At 36.4% G+C, this 22,320-nt stretch overlaps 1 protein-coding gene across 1 annotated transcript in view; it reads right to left on the bottom strand.

Annotated features, from left to right (window-relative positions):
- Positions 1-22,320, bottom strand: part of NAA25 (N-alpha-acetyltransferase 25, NatB auxiliary subunit) — a 78,952-nt gene that overhangs the window by 32,302 nt on the left and 24,330 nt on the right. The window contains exons 8-15 of the mRNA XM_082640501.1: positions 19,445-19,556; positions 18,329-18,418; positions 16,856-17,025; positions 14,595-14,707; positions 7,556-7,763; positions 6,643-6,732; positions 2,688-2,868; positions 1,892-1,991 (exon numbers count right to left, since the gene is read on the bottom strand). Coding sequence (XP_082496627.1) covers positions 1,892-1,991; positions 2,688-2,868; positions 6,643-6,732; positions 7,556-7,763; positions 14,595-14,707; positions 16,856-17,025; positions 18,329-18,418; positions 19,445-19,556 — 1,064 coding nt within the window. The remainder of the gene's footprint in view (positions 1-1,891; positions 1,992-2,687; positions 2,869-6,642; positions 6,733-7,555; positions 7,764-14,594; positions 14,708-16,855; positions 17,026-18,328; positions 18,419-19,444; positions 19,557-22,320) is intronic.

The raw sequence follows: 22,320 nt of genomic DNA, 5'->3' as shown, positions 1-22,320 counted from the left end.
CAAAGGATTCTTCTGTATATCAAATGTTTACTTAACCTCTTCCTTAGAAACACAGTAATCAGAGCCAGAATAATGAGATTTGAAATACGCTTTTCTTTTGATTTTTTCCTCAGTTAGTGAAACTTCTTGAAAACAGAGAAGGGCAAGCATGGATACTTTTTTTTTTTTTGGAGTATAGTTGCTTTACAATGCTGTGTTAGTTTCTACTGTACAGCTAAATGAATCAGCTATACATATACATATATCCCCTCTCTTTTGGATTTCCTTCCCATTTAGGTCACCACAGAGCACTGAGTAGAGTTCCCTGTGCTATACAGTAGGTTCTCATTAGTTATCTATTTTATACATAGTATCAATAGTGTAGATATGTCAATCCCAATCTCCCAGTTCATCCCACCCTCCCCCCTTCCCCCTTGGTATCCATGTCTACGTCTCTATTTCTGCTTTGGAAACAAGATCGTCTATACCAATTTTTTCAGATTCAACATACATGCATTAATATACGATATTTGTTTTTCTCAAGCACAGATACTTGAATATACAGTGAAAACTCACAGATTTTTAACTCAACTGCCCACTTATGCTAAGAGATTTTAGAACCAAGGTCCTAGAGATGCCCTTCTGACAGTGAAGCCGGGCTAGCACCTTCTGAGCAATATGTTTAAATGCTGATGCCTACTTCTGTCTCTCCCTGATCAGAAGCTAGGGCACAAAATGAGGTTTGAACAGAGATACAATCACTGTTGGGAAGTGGAGCCATGGGTGGAAAGGGATAGAGCTCAAAAGCCAACTGATGATGCAAAGATCACCACCCCGTGCTACACCAGCCCTCTAGGCCATGACCTGAAGTGTGTCAGAATATAATTATTGCAAGCTGAGAACAACAAACCTATATTCTATTGGTCAGAAATGCTTTTGTCCTGTCCCAGCTTTCTATTTAACACAAGCTTAAAGAATTAGATGGAAGATAAATTAGGTATAGCAGTCATATTTACAAAAGGGTTTTTAAAAAAATCCTCATGAGTGCTTTGCCAAGAAGAACCTCAGAAACCAGCTTCCTTGCCAAGTTTCTTAGCTGCTGTTAGACCATGAAAAATGGAACACTATGGGCAGATACCTGGCATGGTGAAATTCCAGGTGATGAGTCTTAGAAGCACATGAGAAGCAAGCAGGTAGTGTGACCACTGTAGAGACGCACCTTATCTCCACATATGTTCCTGGGTGGTTTTACATACCTCAACTGAGTACAGACCATATAGTTTTTCCACAATAACTTCTGCTTAACTGACAAGTGGAGATCACATCTGCTTGCAGTGAAAAATATGGTGCAAATCCCATCCTTTCATTATGGCACATAAAAGCTCTATCTTATTTATTGTTACTTTAAAACACATACTACTGATCTAAGTTTTTTAAAGTGTCCTGAAATTGGTCAATTTTATAATTGTAAGAAAAGATAAGTATACTCTGTTGATAAAGAACACGGTGGTTATAAACTTCAGGAATCAATAAAAGTAAGCGAGAACAACTGCTATCACAAAATCATATATGGCATCCCAGGCTATACACTCTTATGGGCTATTTCTTATACCCTTAGAAAGTCTCTTAGAGATTAAAACACAGACCTAAGAGGCACTCCGTATTCTGCTAATACCCACTTTTAAATGCACCTTCTCATGGATTCTATGAAACATACCCTTTCGAACCACCACAAAAACTCCTTACCTCTACCTAACAGCCTTGGCCAGTAAGCTATAGACTAAGGGCACATGTGAGTACAGCGTGGTGCACCTTAATATGTGTACTTGTGACCCGAGGGAAGACGCTCTCTAAATCATGTTCTTTCAGCAGGCCAAGACCATGTTAAAAAATAAAATTTTTTTTCACTTACATCTTTCTGGTTGGAGTGGAAAAACCTGAGCGCGAAGTTACAGGACTGGGATGCAGCAGCATACTGACCTAGGGATTCGGCGTATCGGGTCAAAAGATAACTAGGTCGGAAGGAAAGAAAAAAAAAGGTTATACCTACCCACCTCTATTATCAAATACTACACTTCAAATTACTATGGTAGAAAAACAGCTAGGCATACGAAAAGTTAAAACATGCGGCCATAGAAATGATCTAATTCACAGAATCAAATTTTAAAAAACAGCAAAGTTAATTCAGTTTTGTGGGAGACCTAAAGCTCTATGCCATGCTTTCTTACACTCAGATGATTAATGGAACACAAGTTGTTAGAGAACAGAATATTGTCTTCCTAAAACAGCTCTACAGGACACAGAGAAAATACCCTTGATTAATCACAAAGAATAGTCAAAATACAAATTCAAAGGATCTCTGGGGTCAACATGTAACATACAAGTGTCAACCTCAACTGCAAGGCAGAAGTAAAGACTTGAAAACAATGTGTGCTAAGAAAAAGAGTTCAAAGTATATAACTGTTACCTGTATCTAGGGAAAACTTTTTTTTTAACCATTTCTAAATTGTACAAATTTGAGATTACCACAAAATGCTGAGAAAGATAAAACTCTTTCTGCTTTGCAATGGGTCATAGAAGGTGATTAATCTACAAAGCTTAATACCAGGAACAACTTTTCTGCTAAAATCAAAATGTTAGAGTTCCATATATGAGGACCCCACACTGCTGTAGCTGGTTGCTCATTATTCAGAGTATATACTACCAACCCAATGGTGTCATGCTGGATATGCTTAGCATCAAGGCTGGAATACAGATCCACCACCGGTTCAAATGCCCCCAGCATACAGTAGATTCGAACAAGCAGCAATTTGAATTGAGCATTGGAAGGGCTGTGAGTTAGTCCCTCTTCCAGCAAAGTCAGGGCCTGCCACACAGCGGTCTCATCACCTAGAACCAAAATATAATAGCATTATCCACAGACCTTGACAGCAAATGGGGGTTTCTCAATACTATAAAATAAAAACTAACTGACACCATCACCTCCCCTAACTATTCTAAGGATGTGGTTGGGTGGCAGAGAACAAATTTTAATACACACCCGTAACCAAAATAGGGAATTTCCCTGAAAAGACAGTCCCTCAATAGTTACCTCAGTTCTTAAACCTACATCTGCAAAAATGACGCAAACTTTGAGCTGCCAGGTCTTAAAGAGAAGTCTGGAACCTCACAGGATCCTAGATACTGAGAAGAGATGGACTTTGAAGGAGAACTAGAATCCACCAACCTTCCCAGTACAGGATTTTCTCTACAAGGCCCCAGACAGATGCTTTCTCTTGACATCATTTTTCTTCTACTACTAACAGATGTCAACTAATATTTGAAAAAAGAACTGCTCATTAATAACCAAACTAAAATGATACACTTTTTTGGCCTATTAAAATTCAAAACGTTACATGCATCAATATTCTTAAAGAAAAAGTAATTTCTCTTTTATGAAATTATCTGAAGAAAATAATATGAAACGCAGATAAAGCTTTATATACAAAAACATTCACTGTACTAATAATGGGGGGTGATTAAGTAAACTGTAGTTACACCCACACAGGGAAACACCATACAGCCATTTAACGTTAACAAGGAGTTTTTAACAGCAAGGGAAAATAATTATGCAATAATGATCAGTAAAACATACAGAATTCAAACTAGTATGAAGAGTTCATCTCAAGTATATAAAACATTCACAGAGCAAGAGAGAAGGAAATATGCAAAAAATGTTAGTCTTCTGGAAGTTAGAAAAGTGAGATTAAAATAAACCATTTGCCAAATTTTTACAAGCTACTTTTACAGTTAGAAAAAACAGCTAAAATAAAAAGCTCCATGCACTGAGCTTTTAAAATTATATTCTATATGCTTTTTTCCAAGAGAAAAGAAACAAGACATAACCAAAAATTGGGGATTTAGATAAATATCATCCATAATCCTACCCAAACTATGCAAACCATCCATGATCTACTCAAACTACCATTGTGATTAATGTACTGCTTTTGAACTATCAATTATGTATACATAATCAATTATGTATTGATTACTATCAATTATGTATACATAACATTATTATGTAATGTATCAATTATAGCTCAATAGAACTAGAGGAGAAAAAATGACATCCTTCACTCCCTATTTTATTTTTGCAGCACAATTTTACACAGTAGTAATCATGGCATACACCCGATTTTGTGTTTTCCCATGTTGCTACCTGGTCTTCACAATCATAATTTTATTTAATTCAACACTCAGTGACCTAAACTCTGCAGTAACACTAGATATAACAGCCAAAGATAAGAGTCATAGGTGGTTCCAGGCCTCAAGAGGTTCAGAATTGAGTAGAAGAGATAGTTGGACAATTATAGATAATTTTTTTAAGTCCTACTTATTCAAGGATAACCAGTATCAGAATTTTTAAAAAAAACTTCTTGAAGATCTCTTTTAAATGGAAACAAAATTTCAAAGTAAATAGTTAAAAAAAAGGTTTAATTTACACTTCTGAACTATTAAACCCACCATTATGATGACATTTATCATCTTATTTTATTTTGCAAAATTTAGAATATAACTACAACTCTATGCCAAATCAAAGAGCATCAAGGGTTGATAAGGATTTGGGGGACAAAATTTTTTAAATCAAATTTTATAATATAACAAAATGATATAATAAAAAGATATAAGATAAATAAATTCTGGGGATATAATAATGTACAGTATGGTGACTATAGTTAACCACACTGTACTGTGTATTTGAAAGTTGCTAAGAGAATAGATGTTAATAGTTCTCATCACAATGAAAAAAAAAGTAGCTATGTGAGGTGATGGACTTTAAATTTATTGTGGTAATCATTTTGCAATATATCACTATATTGTATACCTTAAACTAATACAATGTAATGTATCAATTATAGCTCAATAAAACTAGAGGAGAAAAATGACATCCTTCACTCCCCATTTTATTTTTGTGGCACAATCATAAAGAAATGCTTTTTTGCAAAAAATATTTGAGAGCATCATCAATTTAATCTTAAAATGCTCTTCTTAATCCTGTCACATTCAAATCAGTCTCTTTCAACATCCTCACCAATTTTCTATACATTTCTAATTTTTGTCAGATCTACCTTGAACAATGACTATTGTTCCAGCCTACAACTGGAACATTCAACATCACTTTCGCTGACTTCAAGAAACATTGCATCTATATATATATAATATCTAGAACTTCCCGTGTATTTGCACTGCATGATTTTGGACAACCCACCTAACTTCTTTCTCTCTGCCCTGTATTTCCCACCTCTGTAAAACTGTAACAATCTTAACTGTATTGTTACAAGGTTTAAAATTAGCTAATTCATATAAAGCACTTTCAAGTGTCTGATGATCCACGACTCTTAACTGTTATTACTATTATATGGTCAGATATCTTGCTCCAAAAACAAGAGATTAGCAAAGCCACAGTCACTATGAGCAAGAATAGATGCCAGGAATAAGTGGGGAAGGGTATCTGAGTAGGGGCCAAATTACTAAGTAGTCAGTTCATTAATGGTTTTACATTAAGATGACTTTTACAGGCCTATGCAACCTCCTGAATGTGGGGTTCCAGATACCAAGTACTCTGATGAAAGGATTTCATCCCCATCCCCGGTACAATACAGTATAACAAGTACTATCATATGGATATACACAACGTCCTACAAAAGTTCAGAAGGGGCATAAAATCTGCAATGAGGAAGGGGGTGAAATCAAGACAGGCTTGTCAGAGGCACTGTTTGAGTAAAAGTGAGATGAAGGAGGTAAGAAAGTTATTTCAAAGAGGTAACATGATGTTCAGTGATAGTAGCAAAAAAAAAAAAAACAACCAAAAAGTAGATTCAGGGCTTTAAGTACTAAGAATCTGGAGATGTAGACAGACACTAGATTATAGAGAGCATTGTAAACCATCCTAATAAGGCTGACCTTTATCCTCAGGAAAATAGGGCATATCTGAAGGATTTTAAGCATGAGGAAGATAGTATCAAAATTGAGTGCTTGGTTAAATGACCCGTGAGGGCAGGGTTGTGTCTGTCTTGCACAGCACTGTCTCCCAGCCCTGTTTCTTCTGCAGTTTATTCTCATGAATAATATGCAATAAGTAGCTAAAGTTATTCTTTCTCAAAAACTGCTAATAAGAGAAAATGTCAGAAGGTGAGACCTAAAGAAAAGGCAATCTCAGTACCATCTGCTGAATCATCCTTCTCTTGCTTAATGACTCATGATGCTTCCTTTACCATGCAGTATATATTTGTCTTAAATGGGCTAATCTGAACTATATTCCAAAAAAAGTGTATTTTCCTATATAAATTGAAGTGAACAAAAATGGCTATTTCATTCCATGGACCCATATATCTATCTCTGAATCAGTTTCTCTGTATTTTAATTATTGTAACTTTGTAATAGGTTGTTTACTCACTATTCAGAAATATTTTAAAACAGAACAGATATCCACTGATTTAAGATTATCCTGATTACAGAGAGGAGGATACTTGGAGACTTTGGTTCTTCTAGAAGCACCCTGGAGAAGGGCAAGGAAGAAAAACCTAAAAGCATAAATCAAATTCTTGGATTATATACTTAGTCTAAGGATTTATAGTCAATAAAAACAAAGAGTAAAGTTAAACTGAAATCACTGCTCTTTACCTGTTTCTCTCCATATATCAATAAGCACATGGACAGCAAGGAGACAGTAATAGTCTGAAAATTGCAATTCGGTTTTCAAACAGGATTTCCCTATAGGGAAAAAAAAAATCATATCTGTATTTTAAGATTTGTTCAATTATTACTGCCCCAAAGGAGTTTTTTTAAAGCAAGAAAGTGACAGGAGGAAGAAGAGAAAAAGAGGAAAAGAAACTAGTAAGAATGGAGTAAATACCAGAAGAAAAATATAAGCCATGAATCAAAAGAGTCAAAAGAAGGTGAGACCACACTCAGCTGGAGCAGAAGGAAGGGTTCCAGAATAGAGGTGGTATTCCAAATGGTCCCAAAAGGAGAGCAGCAAGATTTGGAAGGAGGTTTTAGGTGAAGAAAAGAACAGAATCCAAGAGCCATGTACAACTAATGTAATATTATGCTCATTACTTCACCTAATTTTTTAGAATACAGTTAGAGAAATACTAATATCATCTAGTCAGATAATTTATATTTTATCACACATATCTAAGCAATCTGAAGATCATCTACTTCTAAACTAAATATTTATCTCACAATTTACAATTCTTTTTGTTCATTTACACAGTCTATATATTTAGAATATTAAGGCCTATAAGCAGAAAATATGACAATTATCATAAACTCTGCCATTCATCTGAGCCCCACTGTGATAAAGAGTTGGCCGGCCAGATCAGGAAGAATATGGATATCTGGGAGCCAATTATAATTTTTAAAACTCCAAGCTTAAGAAAGGCTTTGCATTTTATTACCTGGATAGTGTTCCCACTTGACAAAGTATTTTCCTTGCCAAAAGCATTACAACAGCATGCTATGAGAGATAAAAAACTGACTTCTAAATCTTAGCAGATCAGGGAACTACTGCACATTTTGAAAGGCTGCTCACCAAATTCTAGTCCATGCTGGTACCTTAACATCAATTCTCTGACCACACTCAATTTCTGATTTTTATCCATCATGTGGTACAAGCCAAGTAACCTCGTCAGCTGCACCACACACAAATGTTGCTGCAGAGCTCTGATGTCAGCAGGCAGTGCCAGCTTATCCTCTGTTGGTGTTGACAAAGGAACAACTCCAAGTAACTGATTAATAAACTGCAAAGTTGAAAGAAAAAAAAAGAAGTACAGGTCTCAAAACAGAACTAGTCTTTAGTAGGCCACAATTAACAAATACTGAAATGGTCTAGAAACAGGTATCAAGAAAAAATACAAATTAAAACCCCTTTAGTATACCATTTCCTATCTACCCAAATTGCCGAAACAAAAACACTTCTCACAGCACACAGTGCTGGTAAAACTCCGGTGAAACTGACACACGCATTCATTGCTGGCCAAAAGTATCATGTTAATACCATGTAGTATACGCACTAAAAGGTGAAAAGAACTGTGAAAATGTTTCCTAAATTACAACACAGTGACATAATATGTAATGTAGCAATGAAAAAGTTTAATTAGGAGGACTGTAAGAAAGAACAATTACCCCCAAACAAACCTATTATATTGATATACTACAAATAAATTCGTAAAGGAAACATTATACATTGAAAGGAACGGTTGTCCTGCCAATAGCCTTACATTGTTTTTTTGATTAAAGCTTTAATTTTGAGATAATTAGAGATTTGCACGCAATTGTAAGAAATAACACAGACAGATCCTGTGTACCCTTCACCCAGTTTTTCCTAATGGTAACATTTTTTTCTCCTGTGGCCGTACCGCGTGGCATGCGGGATCTTAGTTCCCTGACCAGGTATTGAACCCATGCCCCCTGCAGTGGAAGCGTGAAGCCCTAACCACTGGACTGCCAGGAAATTCCACACCAATGGTAACATCTTGCAATAAAATGTTTTTAATTCTCTAAATTCGGTATAAATTTTGAAGAACACCAGTTCCACAACCAGTACATTTGCAATATTGGCAAAAGTGAGAAGGGACCCCTGCATCACGTACAGGGTGTCTGTTTAAACTTCCCATATGGTCGTATACTATACTCTGCAGCTGTTAGGATGTGAGAGAATGCTTGGGCAGCAGGAGTCTGGGGTTCTAAAAGGTGTTTATGGACGGGAAGTGCAGCCAAGGGGTCACAGGCATCACCCTTGTGTCTTCCCTATATTTTGTGATCCAAAACTAATAAATTATTTTTAAAGCAAAAAAAAAAAAAAAACAGTTCCATTTACACATGTATTAAACACAGGCTATTTTCACTCCCTTCCAAGATCCTATTAGGATGACAGTAAAGAACAAAAAAGGAATCAACCCAAAAGGATCAAGAACATGTGAAGAGATGACAGCAAATAATAAACATTAACAAGATTTCAAAAGATAAAAAGCAGAAGGGCAGGTGGTAAGTAATAACCAATGTATAGGGCCAAGAAAACTGAAATCCAACAGTATGAATGGGGAGACCACCAATAAGTAGCAAGCCTCTTCCAGCCACAGAACCTTGGAAGACTCAGAAATTAAGGGCGAGAGGTACGTCTGAAAGCTAAAGTGCTGGTGGGACTGAAACAGAAGAATCTGCTAAATTCTAAGAAATTAGACCCCTCCCCAAGCTCACTGACTGACTTCCTAAACCCAGCAGAAGCCACGGGTTTTCTTTACCCCCGGGAGATACTGAACCAGAGACACTGTAGACTCAAGGGGAGAATGGAACAGATCTATTACCTCATGTTTCAGAATACACTAAGAGGAGTTTTAAACTTTTATGGTTCTGTCAGATTGACTGGGGTGAACTGAACAAAAAAATATTAACTCCAAGAAAGAAAGTTAAGAAAGGTAATCTCCATATACAAAGTGGCTCAGCTGTGAATATTTAGTCATTAAAATATAAATACTGCAGACAGAATTACTAAACTATACTGGGGGAAAAGTAGGTAAGGGGAGAAGTGGGATGTTATGAACGAAGTTATTGCCTTCCACAGTAAGATACCAATAGATGAAGACTATAACTGTAAAAATAAACAAATAGCTAAATAAGCCTATAATTTAGAAATATGGAGTTAAATAACAGAAGAAGCAGTTAAGGGTTGAAAGTGATTTGCCTGTACAGAGCCAGAATCAGGGCTGGAAAAGGCAAAGAGCTGCAATTGTTTTTCAATATAAGCCTTGTAGCACTATTTGACTTTTTCAATTTTATACATGTAATTTTTGCAAACAAAAATTAAATTAAAATAAAAATCCTACTCAACATGCAGTTTCACATCTGTAATGACTTCAATTTTCTACAATTGTATGAATTTTAATGTTAATTATTATGATCAGGTAATCACATTTGTAACAAAGAAACTGTGGCACTAGTATTCATGTTTTTGATTAAATGCCTATATAATTTCTATTGCCAGCTCTTCCATTCTTGTAGGCCATTTTATATACTAGTTATGTTTATTATTAAGGCCTTCTTTATTGAATGCTAAAGAATCTTCCGAACAGGTTTTGTCATCAAACAATACGTTCATTTGCTATTCTAGTCTGTACAGTTTCACTGCTACACAAAAAGCTTCTTTAAAAACTGGGATTATTTTATTGTTAGCTTAAAACCCCAAGGCAAAGGAAACAAAATATAAAAACGTCTCTATGGGTGAGCTTCTTCAGGATAACTGGACTCAATGGCCCCCTCTTAGGGGCCAGTCCCATTTTAGAATGCATCTCCTAATTCATTGGGACAACAGTTCTCAGTCTGAACCTTACTTGGACAGTTTGCAATCCTCTGACAAACATACTGCTGAGTGGCAAGATTTTTAGCTATTGAAGTCATCCTACATTTAAAAAGTTGTGGCAGCAAAATTACCCCTCTCAATTAAAAATTTACACAGGACTACAAAACTCACTGCAACAGCTTTAAATCCTTTGTCTCACTGAACAATGACCACCTCATCACTGCTAGTATTTCACTATTTCTAGAGGGTTCCTCCCAGTAGATTATTAGTATATGGGGTCACAGAGGTGATCTAAGATTTTCAAACATGCCAATAAGTAGAGCTTCTGGTACTAAAATTTATGCTAGCAAACCTATATGAATCTCAGCTAAATGCGATATAGACATTCCTCTAATGCTTTCCCATCATTTGATGCTTTAACTTACAAGACAGTAAGCACTATAAAACATGATCAATCATTCCTTACCTTAGCACTTAGCACACAATATGTGCGACAAACACTTAGTGAATGAATCTCTCCCACGTGGTTCTATTTTCTGCTTAAATCCCTCCAGTAACATGAAACTCACACACTGTGTTTTTTAGAGAATTGTGACTATAAAAAAGATCTTTCTCTCACTGAGCCAAATTCTTAATTCCCTGCAACAACTTCTTGCTGGCCCTGTTCTCTTCCCTCTTCTACAGGAGAGCTTTTCAAATAATGAGAAATAAAGTACTCTGTCATCACCATACCAAACCTATCTCTTCCACTCAACCATTTCTCTCTCACAGGCTTTCAAGTCTTTCTATAACCCAGAACCCTCTTTTCTGGATATGTTACAATTTATCTAGAAAACTTCTAAAGCTTAGCCTGTGCCCTATAAGCACAGCAACCCAAGAACAACTTTTTCTAAACCAAAGTGAACAGTGGTAGTCATTTCAGAACCCAGTAGAGACCACTGGCTCCTTAACAGTTTGGGAATGCACTGCTCCATCTGCCCCAGATGTGTAACCTCAAGACTGCCAAAGTATCAAGTGCTGGTGAGCTAAGGATATGGTCACGAAACAAATACTCTAGTCATTGCCACTGTGCTCCCACTGAGTTTCACTCATTCCATATGGGGATGATAGAGGCTTTCTGGAAAAACAAGTTGTGGTAGCCCTGTGATAGCAAGACTTCCAACCTTCACTAATTAGAGTTTTTTATGAGTAAAGCTGACCAAAGTCACAGACTCTCTTGATACATATCAGTATTTCTTTACATGATGCTGATATACATATAATTGATTTACATTGATTCTATCACATCAAAAACTCCCAATAAATGACAAATTAACTACAATATGGTACCCAGGCTTAGATCCCAGAAAAGTAAAAGGACATTAATGGAAGAGCTACAGAAATATAAATAAAGTCTAGAGGCCAGTTAACAGTAATGTACCAAAGTTAGTTTCTTAGTTTTGACAAATGTACCACTGTAATTTAAGATGTTAATGTTGGGGAAAGCTGGGCGAAGCGTAGAGTATAACCTTCTTTACTATCTTTACAACTTTCCTGTAAATGTAAAGTTATTCCAAAATTAAAGGGTTTTTTTCTTTAATTTTATTAAAGTATAGTTGAGCTACAATATTGTATTAGTTGCAGGTATACAGAAAAGTGATTTGGCTATGTATTTTTTGCAGATTCTTTTCCATTATAGGTTATTACAAGATACTGAATATAGTTCCCTGTGCTATACAATAAATTCTTTTTATCTATTTTACTATAGTAGTCTGTATCTGTTAATCCCATACTCCTAATTTATCCCTTCCCCCACCTTTCCCATTTGGTAACCATAAGTTTGTTCTCTACATCTGTGAGTCTGTTTCTGTTTTGTAAATAAGTTCATTTGTATTATTTTTTAGATTCCACATATAAGTGATATCATATATTTTTCTTTGTCTGACTTACTTCATTTAGTATGATAATCTCTAGGTCCAACCATGGTGCTGCAAATGGCAATATTTCATTCTTTTTTATGGCTGAGTAATATTTCACTGTATATATATATATATATATATATATATATATATATATATATATATATATACACACACACACAACATCTTCTTTATACACTCCTATGTTGATAAACACTTAGGTTGCTTCCATGTCTTCACTATTGTAAACAGTGTTGCTATGAACACTGGGGGGTGTGTATCTTTTCAAATTAGAGTTTTCATCTTTTCTGGATATATGCCCAGGAGTCAAATTGCTGGATCATATGGTAGTTCTATTTTCAATTATTTAAGGAACTTCCTACTGTTTTCCATAGTTGCTGTACCAATTTACATTCCTACCAGCAGTGTAGGAGGGTTCCCTTTTCTCCACACCCTCTCCAGCATTTATTATTTGCAGACTTTTTGATGAAGGCCATTCTGACTGGTATGAGGTGATACCTCATTGTAGTTTTGATTTGCATTTCTCTAATAATTAGCGATGTTGTGCATCTTTTCATGTGCCTGCTGGTCATCTGTATGTCTTATTTGGAGAAATGTCTATTTAGGTCTTCAAGTTTATTTTTTAAAAATCCCTTAGATTTAGAGTCTCAGACTGCTTCAGCAAGAATGAATCATGATTTGACATAATGAGCAATTAACTGCTACAGTTTTGAGCAAATCAGAGACAAGATATTAAAAGGAAAGTCCACTGGACTTCATCAAACTTTAAAACTTTGCTGTGAGAATTCCCTGGCGGTGCAGTGGTTAGGACTCAGTGCTTTCACTGCCGGGGCCTGGGTTAGATCCCTGGATGGGGAACTAAGATCCCGCAAGTTGCATGGCATGGCAAAAAAACAAAACAAAACAAAACAAAAAACTTTGCTCTGCAAAGGATCTTGTTAAGAGGATGAAAAGACAAGCTACAGACTGGGAGAAAATATTTGAAACCACATATCGGACAAAGGACTTGTATCTAGAATATCTAAAGAACTCTCAAAACTCAACAGTAAAAAAACAAATCAACTAGAAAATGAGCAAAAGACAGTAACAGACACTTCACTGAAGAGAAAATACAGATGGCAAGTTAGCACATGAAAAAATATTCAACAGCATTAACCATTAGGGAAATGTACATTAAAACCATAATGAAACATCACTACACACTTACTAGAATGGCTAAAATAAAAAATAGTGACAACACCTAATGTTGATGAGGATGCAGAGAAACCAGATGACTCATACATTGCTAACGGGAATTTAAAAGATATAGCCACTGTGGAAAAGTCTGGCCATTTTCTTTAAAAAACTAAACGTGCAGCTACCATAAGACCCCACAACTGAACTACTGGGCATTTTTCTCAGAGAAATGAAGACTTAGGTTCCCATAAAAAAACCTGCATACAAATGTTCACAGCAGCTGTATTTGTAATAGCCAAAAACTGGACACACCCACATGGTCTTCAACAAGTTAAAGGAATCGTGGTACATCCATACCATGGAATACTATTCAGCAATAAAAAGCAATGGACATGGTACACGTAACAACATGATGAATCTCCAGGGAATTACACTGAGTAAAGAAAGTCAATCTCAAAAGGTTACAAATAATATGATTCCATTATATAACATTCTTAAAATGACAAAATTATAGAAACAGATAATATCAGTAGTTGCTGAGGGAGAGGGATGGGGAAAGGAGGAGATACAGGGAGGTGGCTGTGGGTAAAAAAATGTAGGGAGAACATGGAGGGACCCTGGTGGTGAAACTACTATGCATCTTGTCTAGGTGGTGGTCACATGAATCCATACGCACTATATACAGCACTAAATATACACACACAAACAAACACACCACACATACACACAAATGAATGCATGTAAAATTGATGAAATCTGAATAAGGTCAGTGGATTTTATCAATGTCAGTTCCCTGATTATGACACTATACTATAGTTATGCTAGATCTTACCATTGGGACAAAGTGGGTGAAGGGTATACAGATCTCTCTGTATTATTTCTCTTACAACTGCATGTATATCTACAATTATCTCAAAAAAAAAATATATATATATATACACATACATACATACACACACACACAACAGAAGAATCCAATTATCTACCAGGGGTTTATTCTCATTGCGGCTCAACTTTACAAGAAATCATGCCTTTAATCTGATAGCACCTAGACTACTTGGCTTGGTAGAGCAGTATCTTGATATCTCATGTTCACCACTTTCACCCATTTTAGAAAGGAAACCCAAACACTTAACCTAGTTGCAATAAATACAGGTACCCAACAGAACTCTGCTTACTTTTGTACACTGTGTAGCAGGCAAGAGGTCAACAAACACCTTGAGGTCTGTGAAACAACAAGGTTTATCCCCAAACTTTTTAAAATACTGGAACATTAATTCTTCTGGATCACCTAAGAGAGAGGGGGGGGAAAATATCACTAAATTATTCATGGACTGAAGCAATCTCTAATTTAAGTGAGAAGCCTGACTTGAAAAACATTTATTTCAATTAAATGAAAATTTTGCTTGAATGAGAATGAGGATGACAATGAGGGCCGGAAGATAGCTTGCCAGTTTAAAAATAAATACTAAAAAGGAGTTGAATCTTGCAAACTCAGTTTACCTGTTATTACACTGAGGAAATGTGAAGTTTTTCATTCAATTAAAGTTTAAATAGTTTGAAAGTTTTCATTAAAGTTTAAATAAAGACAAGTTCATATGCAAACATTAAACAAACATGCTTTTCTCCACAGCTCCTGAACTACTTAACAAATATTAAATATATGTTAACTAAATGAAAGGTAGTGTATGTTAACAGGCACACCAACAGAAGAGGAAATAAATGGGAAGAGCCACGGGCCAATAACTCCAAAGTCACTCACTATGGAAAATTTAAACATGGATATGCAGAAAGCTACCAATTCATTTTATTTTTCCTCAAATTAAAAATAAAAATAATAAAAGTAAAATACTCTCAAATTGGACTAGATTTAGGAAGCAGAGATTTTTAACAAGGTCTCTGTAAGATTTTAGGTCTTGGTTCCTGCTCACACATTTCTGGGAACAGAGATTCCATGGCTTTAATCAGATTCTCACAGGCCTCTGTGATCCAAAAGAGCCTAAGAATCACTCACTGGTCTGGTAAAAAAAAAAAAAAAGAAAAAATTTTTTGTGTGTGTGGAGACAAATTTGTAAGATTCACCAATTTGTAAGATTCAGGCTGGTGAGAGAGAAAAGACAAGGGATGAATATAGGAAGTATGAAAGCAGATCCAAACAGTTTTATATCCAGCTTTGGAAAGAAAGCAACTCTTTTTTTTGGGCCACATCAGGCGGCTTGTGGGATCCTAGTTCCCCAACCAAGGATCGAACCCAGGTCCCCTGCAGTGGAAGCATGGTGTCCTAACTACTGGACCATCAGGGAAATCTGAAGAAAGCAATTCTTTGCAATATACTTTAACAATATTTTGCTGAAGGTAACACAAAAATTTTCATTTGCAATTCTGAAACAAACACCAACTAAAGTGATTGAGGTAGACCCAAAGAAAGAAGTCAACATGGAATTCAAAACTGGTTATAAATAATCTACATAGGGAATGACAAAGAGATAGCCACAGTTAATTTTAGAATGACCTGCAAAGAACATTAATTACATGATTAAAATGGACAAAGATGTTCTAGGATAGGTTTTAGGTATTGAGAAGTGCTCATCATCTCAGGACAACTGGTCCCTAAAAAACCCTTCTTAATCAACTTTTAATGAGAACTAAATTTCTATAATGATGAGTGGGAAAAAAAAGTTTTCTTTGGAGCTTTATCTTAAAAAAATGAAACTAAAAAAATTTTACAAGTTTATTCTCCTAAACTTAAAAAATTTAGGGTATAATTAAAACTAAAGCTAATTCTTAGTATGAGCAAAGAATTACTGATTTGGGGGGGAGTGGTGCTTTTTTCCCCACAAAACTGTGAATTAGTACAATATGACAACATTTACTTCTTATGCAGTACGCTCAAAAAGAACCATTTTACAAAAACCTCTAAGGGCTTCATCAAATTTCCTGAAGGCCTCTCTTAATGCTTTACTATCCAAATCATACTTTTCTCCCATCTTGCCATTGTCCTAATAAATTTTCTCAACTGTTAACTGCTCTTTAACTGCTCTAACTCTGCCAGATGTTATTTAGTCAATGGTTTTGTGAGTGCTTAGAGTAGATTTTCAAGAAACCTTTCATTCACTTCTTGAAATCCTGAAACTTTTATAAAACTGGCTATTTACTTTGAAATTGATTTTGACATTATTGCTGGGTCAGCAAAAGAACGCCTGACAAAGACTCTGGTGGAATAGGGAGAGATGCTAAAGTTAAGCCGAGTTGCATGTGTGACTGAGGGCTAATTTTATAAGTGATCCATTCATTAGTTAATATTTTCAGGTTATGAAGACATTTGCTTCTCAAACACAAGTTTATCACCGTAGGCTTCAGAGAATAGATACTGCACTTGGGTACTGAGGGCATCCCTGTATCTTCTCCAGGGTTCCCAAATATCATTACAGCTTCTTACCCAGTTTGTACTCATCATTAAAACCTTGACGTCGTAAACGTCTAATCAGCTCCAGTTTAGCTAGATATGGTCCTCGGAGATGGCGAGAACTTTTAGATTCTTCTGTTATCCGATCTTCTATAAATCTCACAGCCTCTTCTGCAGAATAATGTACTTCTCCTTCTAAAGAGCTAGGTGTAAACACATGAAAAAGGTATTTTGTGCCTCTATTGTCCATCCTAAAACTTAAAGTCAAGCCAAATTGATTTTAAGAAACAAATTAAAAATAACAGAAAGTACTTTGATAATTATAAAACAACACAAATTAGAATAAAAGAGAAATATGAGCATATTCTGACAGTTAACATGGCATATGATTCCTCCCAATTTTGGCATTTGATTATTGCAGAGTGACTAACCACCTCTCTTTCTTAAAAAAAGAATGAAAAATTTTGCATATATAAAATATTACCTAATTAAAAACAAGTAAATTTTATTGCTAGAAAAATGAGGCTGAGAAAAATTAGATGACTTACTTAATATTATAAAGTAAGCCTCAGTTCATAATTGGTATCATAAATCCTATTTTGTTATTCACTTTTTTAAAAGAGCCCATTTATATTTATTGTGGTATTGTTTGTAATAGCCCCCAAAACAGGAAGCAGCAACAATACAAGTATCTATTAACAGCAGACAGATTAAATGAATTTGGTACATTTCTAAAATGGAGTTCTCCTAAGTCATTAAAAAGAATTAATCAGATCTGTATGCACCATATATGGAAAGATGCCCAAGACACACTTTAGGGGGTGAAATACAAAGTTGTAAACCATTACATCTAACATAATTGCATTCTTATGTTAAATAAGAATAATTATATTAGTATATGCATAATATAAATAAATCTGGAAGAAAAGACACCAAACTGTCTTCCCCAAATAAATCTGGAAGACACCAAACTGTTATGAAGAGTTATTTCTGTGTCAATTACATCTCAATAAAACTGGAAAAAGAAAAAAATCATCCTGGGATGATAGGAAAACTAGGAACTAACACTTTCCACACCATACATTTCTGTACTAATTTAAGATTTTTACAATGAACACGTATTTATTTTAAAATTTAAAAATGGAAAAAATGGGGCTCCCCTGGTGGCGCAGTGGTTGAGAGTCCGCCTGCTGAGGCAGGAGACACGGGTTCGTGCCCCGGTCCGGGAAGATCCCACATGCCGCGGAGCGGCTAGGCCCGTGAGCCACGGCTGCTGAGCCTGCGCGCCCGGAGTCTGTGCTCTGCAATGGGAGAAGCCACAACAGTGAGAGGCCCACTTACCGCAAAAAACAAAACAAAACAAAACAAAAAAAATGGAAAAAATGTCTTGCTTTGAAAGGGATACATTATTGAGACAGAAAAAGAGAATTCAATTAGAATTACAATGAAATCATTTTGCTACACCATACTAAAAAGTGTTGTAATTCAGGAAAGAAGACAACTTACTGTTCACCTTCAGCAGGAGGAGTCCAGGCTTCTTCAATCAGTCGAAAGACAGAATCGAAATAAGTCAGATAGAACTGCCAGTCATCTGAGCTAAAATCAGATTGAATGGTGCACACAGGATTAAACCCAAGTTGTGACAAATCTGCCTGAGGAACCATGTTATTCAACTTATTTTCTAAGTTATATTTTAGTCTTTACTAGGAGAAGCCCAACCTTCCCTCTGGGTTTCTTCTACAGCCCTAAAAGGGCAACAACTCCAGAGGCATTTCAAAGTCAAACATTTTCAAGAAACTACTCTTTCCTTCAATAAAATGACCAGGTCTAAAAAAATAATATTCTCAGGACTTCCCTGGTGGCCCAGTGGATGAGACTCCGCACTCCCAATGCAGGGGGCTCGGTTCGATCCCTAGTCGGGAAACTAGATCCTGCATGCATGCCGCAACTAAGAAGTCTGCCTGCCACAACAAAGATCCCGCGAGCCGCAAATAAGACCCGGCACAGCCAAAATAAATTTTAAAAAAATTTTAAAAAGCTCATGCAGTCCTTAATAAAAAACTAATATTCTTAACAGAAAAGTACCCACATTAGTGCTTTCTAGGGGGGCTAAGGGAAGGCTCTCTCTTTTAGACCAATATTGAGCTTGACAAATTAATGACTTTCCAGCATTCATTCTGAATACTTAGCACCCTGGTGGCATAAGTTCCATTACACCTCTTTATTGAAAGATGAAGGCTTGGGCTTCCCTGGTGGCGCAGTGGTTGAGAGTCCGCCTGCCGATGCAGGGGACACGGGTTCGCGCCTCGGTCCAGGAAGATCCCACATGCCGTGGAGCGGCTAGGCCCATGAGCCATGGCCGCTGAGCCTGCAGGTCCGGAGCCTGTGCTCCACAATGGGAGAGGCCACAACAGTGAGAGGCCCGCGTACCGCAAAAAAAAAAAAAAAAAAAAAAAAAAAGATGAAGGCTCATTAAAAACTTTAAAAAAATATCCAGAACACACAACTAAAAGATTTCACTTTATGCCCAGAAATCTCAAAAGATACAGACCAAAAAAATCCAATGGTGAGACCTGAAAGCCCCACTCCAGTCTCATAGTCCAAAAAGAAGCATCTACTTACTTTTTCAGTAAGAGGCGCCGAGAAAGGGCATTGCACTCTGGCCACCTGCTCAGCTTCTTGTACATAGCCATGCATTTATTTTCCCGACTCTGAATCTCACTTGTTAACTTCTCTACAATTAAAAGTTATAAAAGTTGGTAAGCTGGTTTCATTTCTGCTCAGAAACCAGAACAAAATCCATATACAAGAAGGAAACTGTCACATTTTCTTATTCACTCTCTTAGAAAATGGGACCACTATTAGATACAAGCTACTATCTCACTAAAGATTACATTCCTGAAAGGAAAAATCGTATTATTTCTGATACTAAACTTTTTAATCCTTTTTTTCTGTAAAATACAAGGATCCAGAATGTCTTGAGTTGAGGATCTAGTATGTGGGATACACATAAAATCCCAACAGCATCTAAGGACTGGTATATTTAGACCTGATATATTTAGACCATAGACAGACCATCCATACATTTCCAAAACATTGAATAAGCTTGGACTGGAATGAGATGAGAAAGGGGAGATGTTATGAGGAAGATAAAAAAAGAACAGAGATGAATCAAACTCTTCCAACACCTGGGAACAAAAAAACTAGGACTATATTTCTGACCAAATTAGATATGCCCTGTCCTTTTAGAATGGTTTAGCAGATTAAGGATGCCAACAATTACATTATGAATTTTCTATAGAGAATCTAAATTGTAACTATCCATACAACTACAACCTAACTGAATAAAAACAGAAAGTTGACTTGTACCCACCTGCAAGGAGGCTGAAGTTAGAGAGTAACATTAAAAATAAAAACAAAAACAAAACTCTTCCTACATTTTATGTAATTAAAGTAGTTAACTCAGTTACTATTACAGTTTTGTGATAGCACAAAGTCTAGTAAAGAATATACATACTTGTAAAAAACAAAGTCTTTATAATGGCTGGACCTAATGAGAGTTCTGAGGCTACTCATCTACAGTTAGTTACTCCCAATAACCATAAAGGCACGATTAAAAAACCAGGGTTGTCAAAACGATAACTGCATTCCCACGAATTTCTCCTAAGGAAATCAAAGATGTGTAAATATTTAGGAACCAAAATCTCATAAGTGTCCAAAAATAAGGGAATAGTTAACGCTATCTATGAAGTTCATACAAATCAGTTTTCCAACAACAAAGAAGGAAGTATTTTCACAACAATGGAAAAGAGCTAACTTCTTTAACATGTAAAGTACTCTTGCAAATCAATAAGCAGATTAACCAAATTTTTAGAAATAGGAAAAGGATAAGAAAAAGCAGCTCAGAGAAAAAGAAAATATTAATGGCTTTTAAACAAATGAAGAAATAATTATCCTCCCTCATAACTAAATAAAAACTGTAAGGTATGTTTTACCTATCTCATTGAAAAACATAAAAGGTTTGATATGGGACTTCCCTGGTGGGCCAGTGGCTGACTCCACGCTCCCAATGCAAGGGGCCTGGGTTTGACCCCTGGTCAGGAAACTAGATCCCATGTGACGCAACTAAGAGTTCACATGCCACAACTAAAGATCCCGCATGCGGCAAGGAAGATCCAGCATATGGCAACGAAGATACGGCCCAGCCAAAAAATAAATATTTTTTTAGAAGTTTCATCTAACATTTTGAGAATATAGGTGGGTAAATATGCAAAGAAACAGGCCCTCTTACAATCTAATAGCAAATACAGCTGGTGGAAATGCACACTGTAGCCTCTTAGAGGGCAATTTGGTTTATAGCAAAGATGTTCCTTGCAAATAGCCTAATATCCTTCAAGGATGAGCTATGTAGTAAACTGTCTACGTGTATACTATGGAACACTGGGCAGCCATTAAAGAGAGTGAGGTAGTGAGGTATATCTCTAAGACACACTGTTTAGGTAAAAAAACAATGGGTCTAAGAGTATGCAGAGAAAAGGTCACAAACTCAAATGCCTTCATAGGACAGACAGAATAAACATTTAAAAATTTTAAAGGAAAAAAATATTTAATAAGAACATTGTGCAGAGTAAGATTACTCTTAGAGTCAAGGTACAGTATGTTCTCAATTGTGGTTTAAAAAAGTGGGGAGCCCCTTTCTGCCTCCGCTGCCACCATGGCGCCTGGGAGAAAGTTTGTGGCGAAAGGGGGCAAAAAAAAGAAGCAGGTCCTGAAGTTTACTCTTGACTGTACCCATCCTGTAGAAGATAGAATCATGGATGCTGCCAATTTTGAGCAGTTTCTTCAGGAGAGAATCAAAGTGAATGGAAAAGCTGGGAATCTTGGTGGAGGTGTTGTAACAAACGAAAGAAGCAAAAGCAAGATTACTGTAACTTCTGAGGTGGCTTTTTCCAAAAGGTATTTGAAATATCTCACCAAAAAATATTTGAAGAATAACCTATGTGATTGGTTACACGTAGTTGCTAACAGCAAAGAAAGTTACAAACTGCATTACTTTCAGACTACTCAAGGTGCAGAAGAGGGGCTTCCCTGGTGGCGCAGTGGTTAAGAATCTGCCTGCCAACGCAGGGGACATGGGTTTGAGCCCTGGTCCGGGAAGATCCCACATGCCGCGGAGCAACTAAGCCCATGCGCCACAACTACTGAGCCTGCACTCTAGAGCCCTCGAGCAACAACTACTGAAGCCCACGTGCCACAACTACTGAAGCCTGCACGCCTAGAGCCCATGCTCCACAACAAGAGAAGCCACCGCAGTGAGAAGCCCACACGCTGCAACGAAGAGTAGCCCCCAATCTCTGCAACTAGAGAAAGCTCGTGTGCAGCAATGAGGACCCAAAACAGCCAAAAATAAATAAATAAATAAATTTATTTTTTAAAAAAAACAGAGATGAGGAAGAGGAGGAAGATGAGGATTAAAACTCAATTATCTGGGGACCTCC

The sequence above is a fragment of the Mesoplodon mirus genome, assembly GCF_964341445.2.
Source record: "Mesoplodon mirus genome assembly, chromosome: 13".
In the NCBI taxonomy this organism is placed as follows: domain Eukaryota; kingdom Metazoa; phylum Chordata; class Mammalia; order Artiodactyla; family Ziphiidae; genus Mesoplodon; species Mesoplodon mirus.
This window is presented reverse-complemented; position numbering and strand designations above follow the sequence as displayed.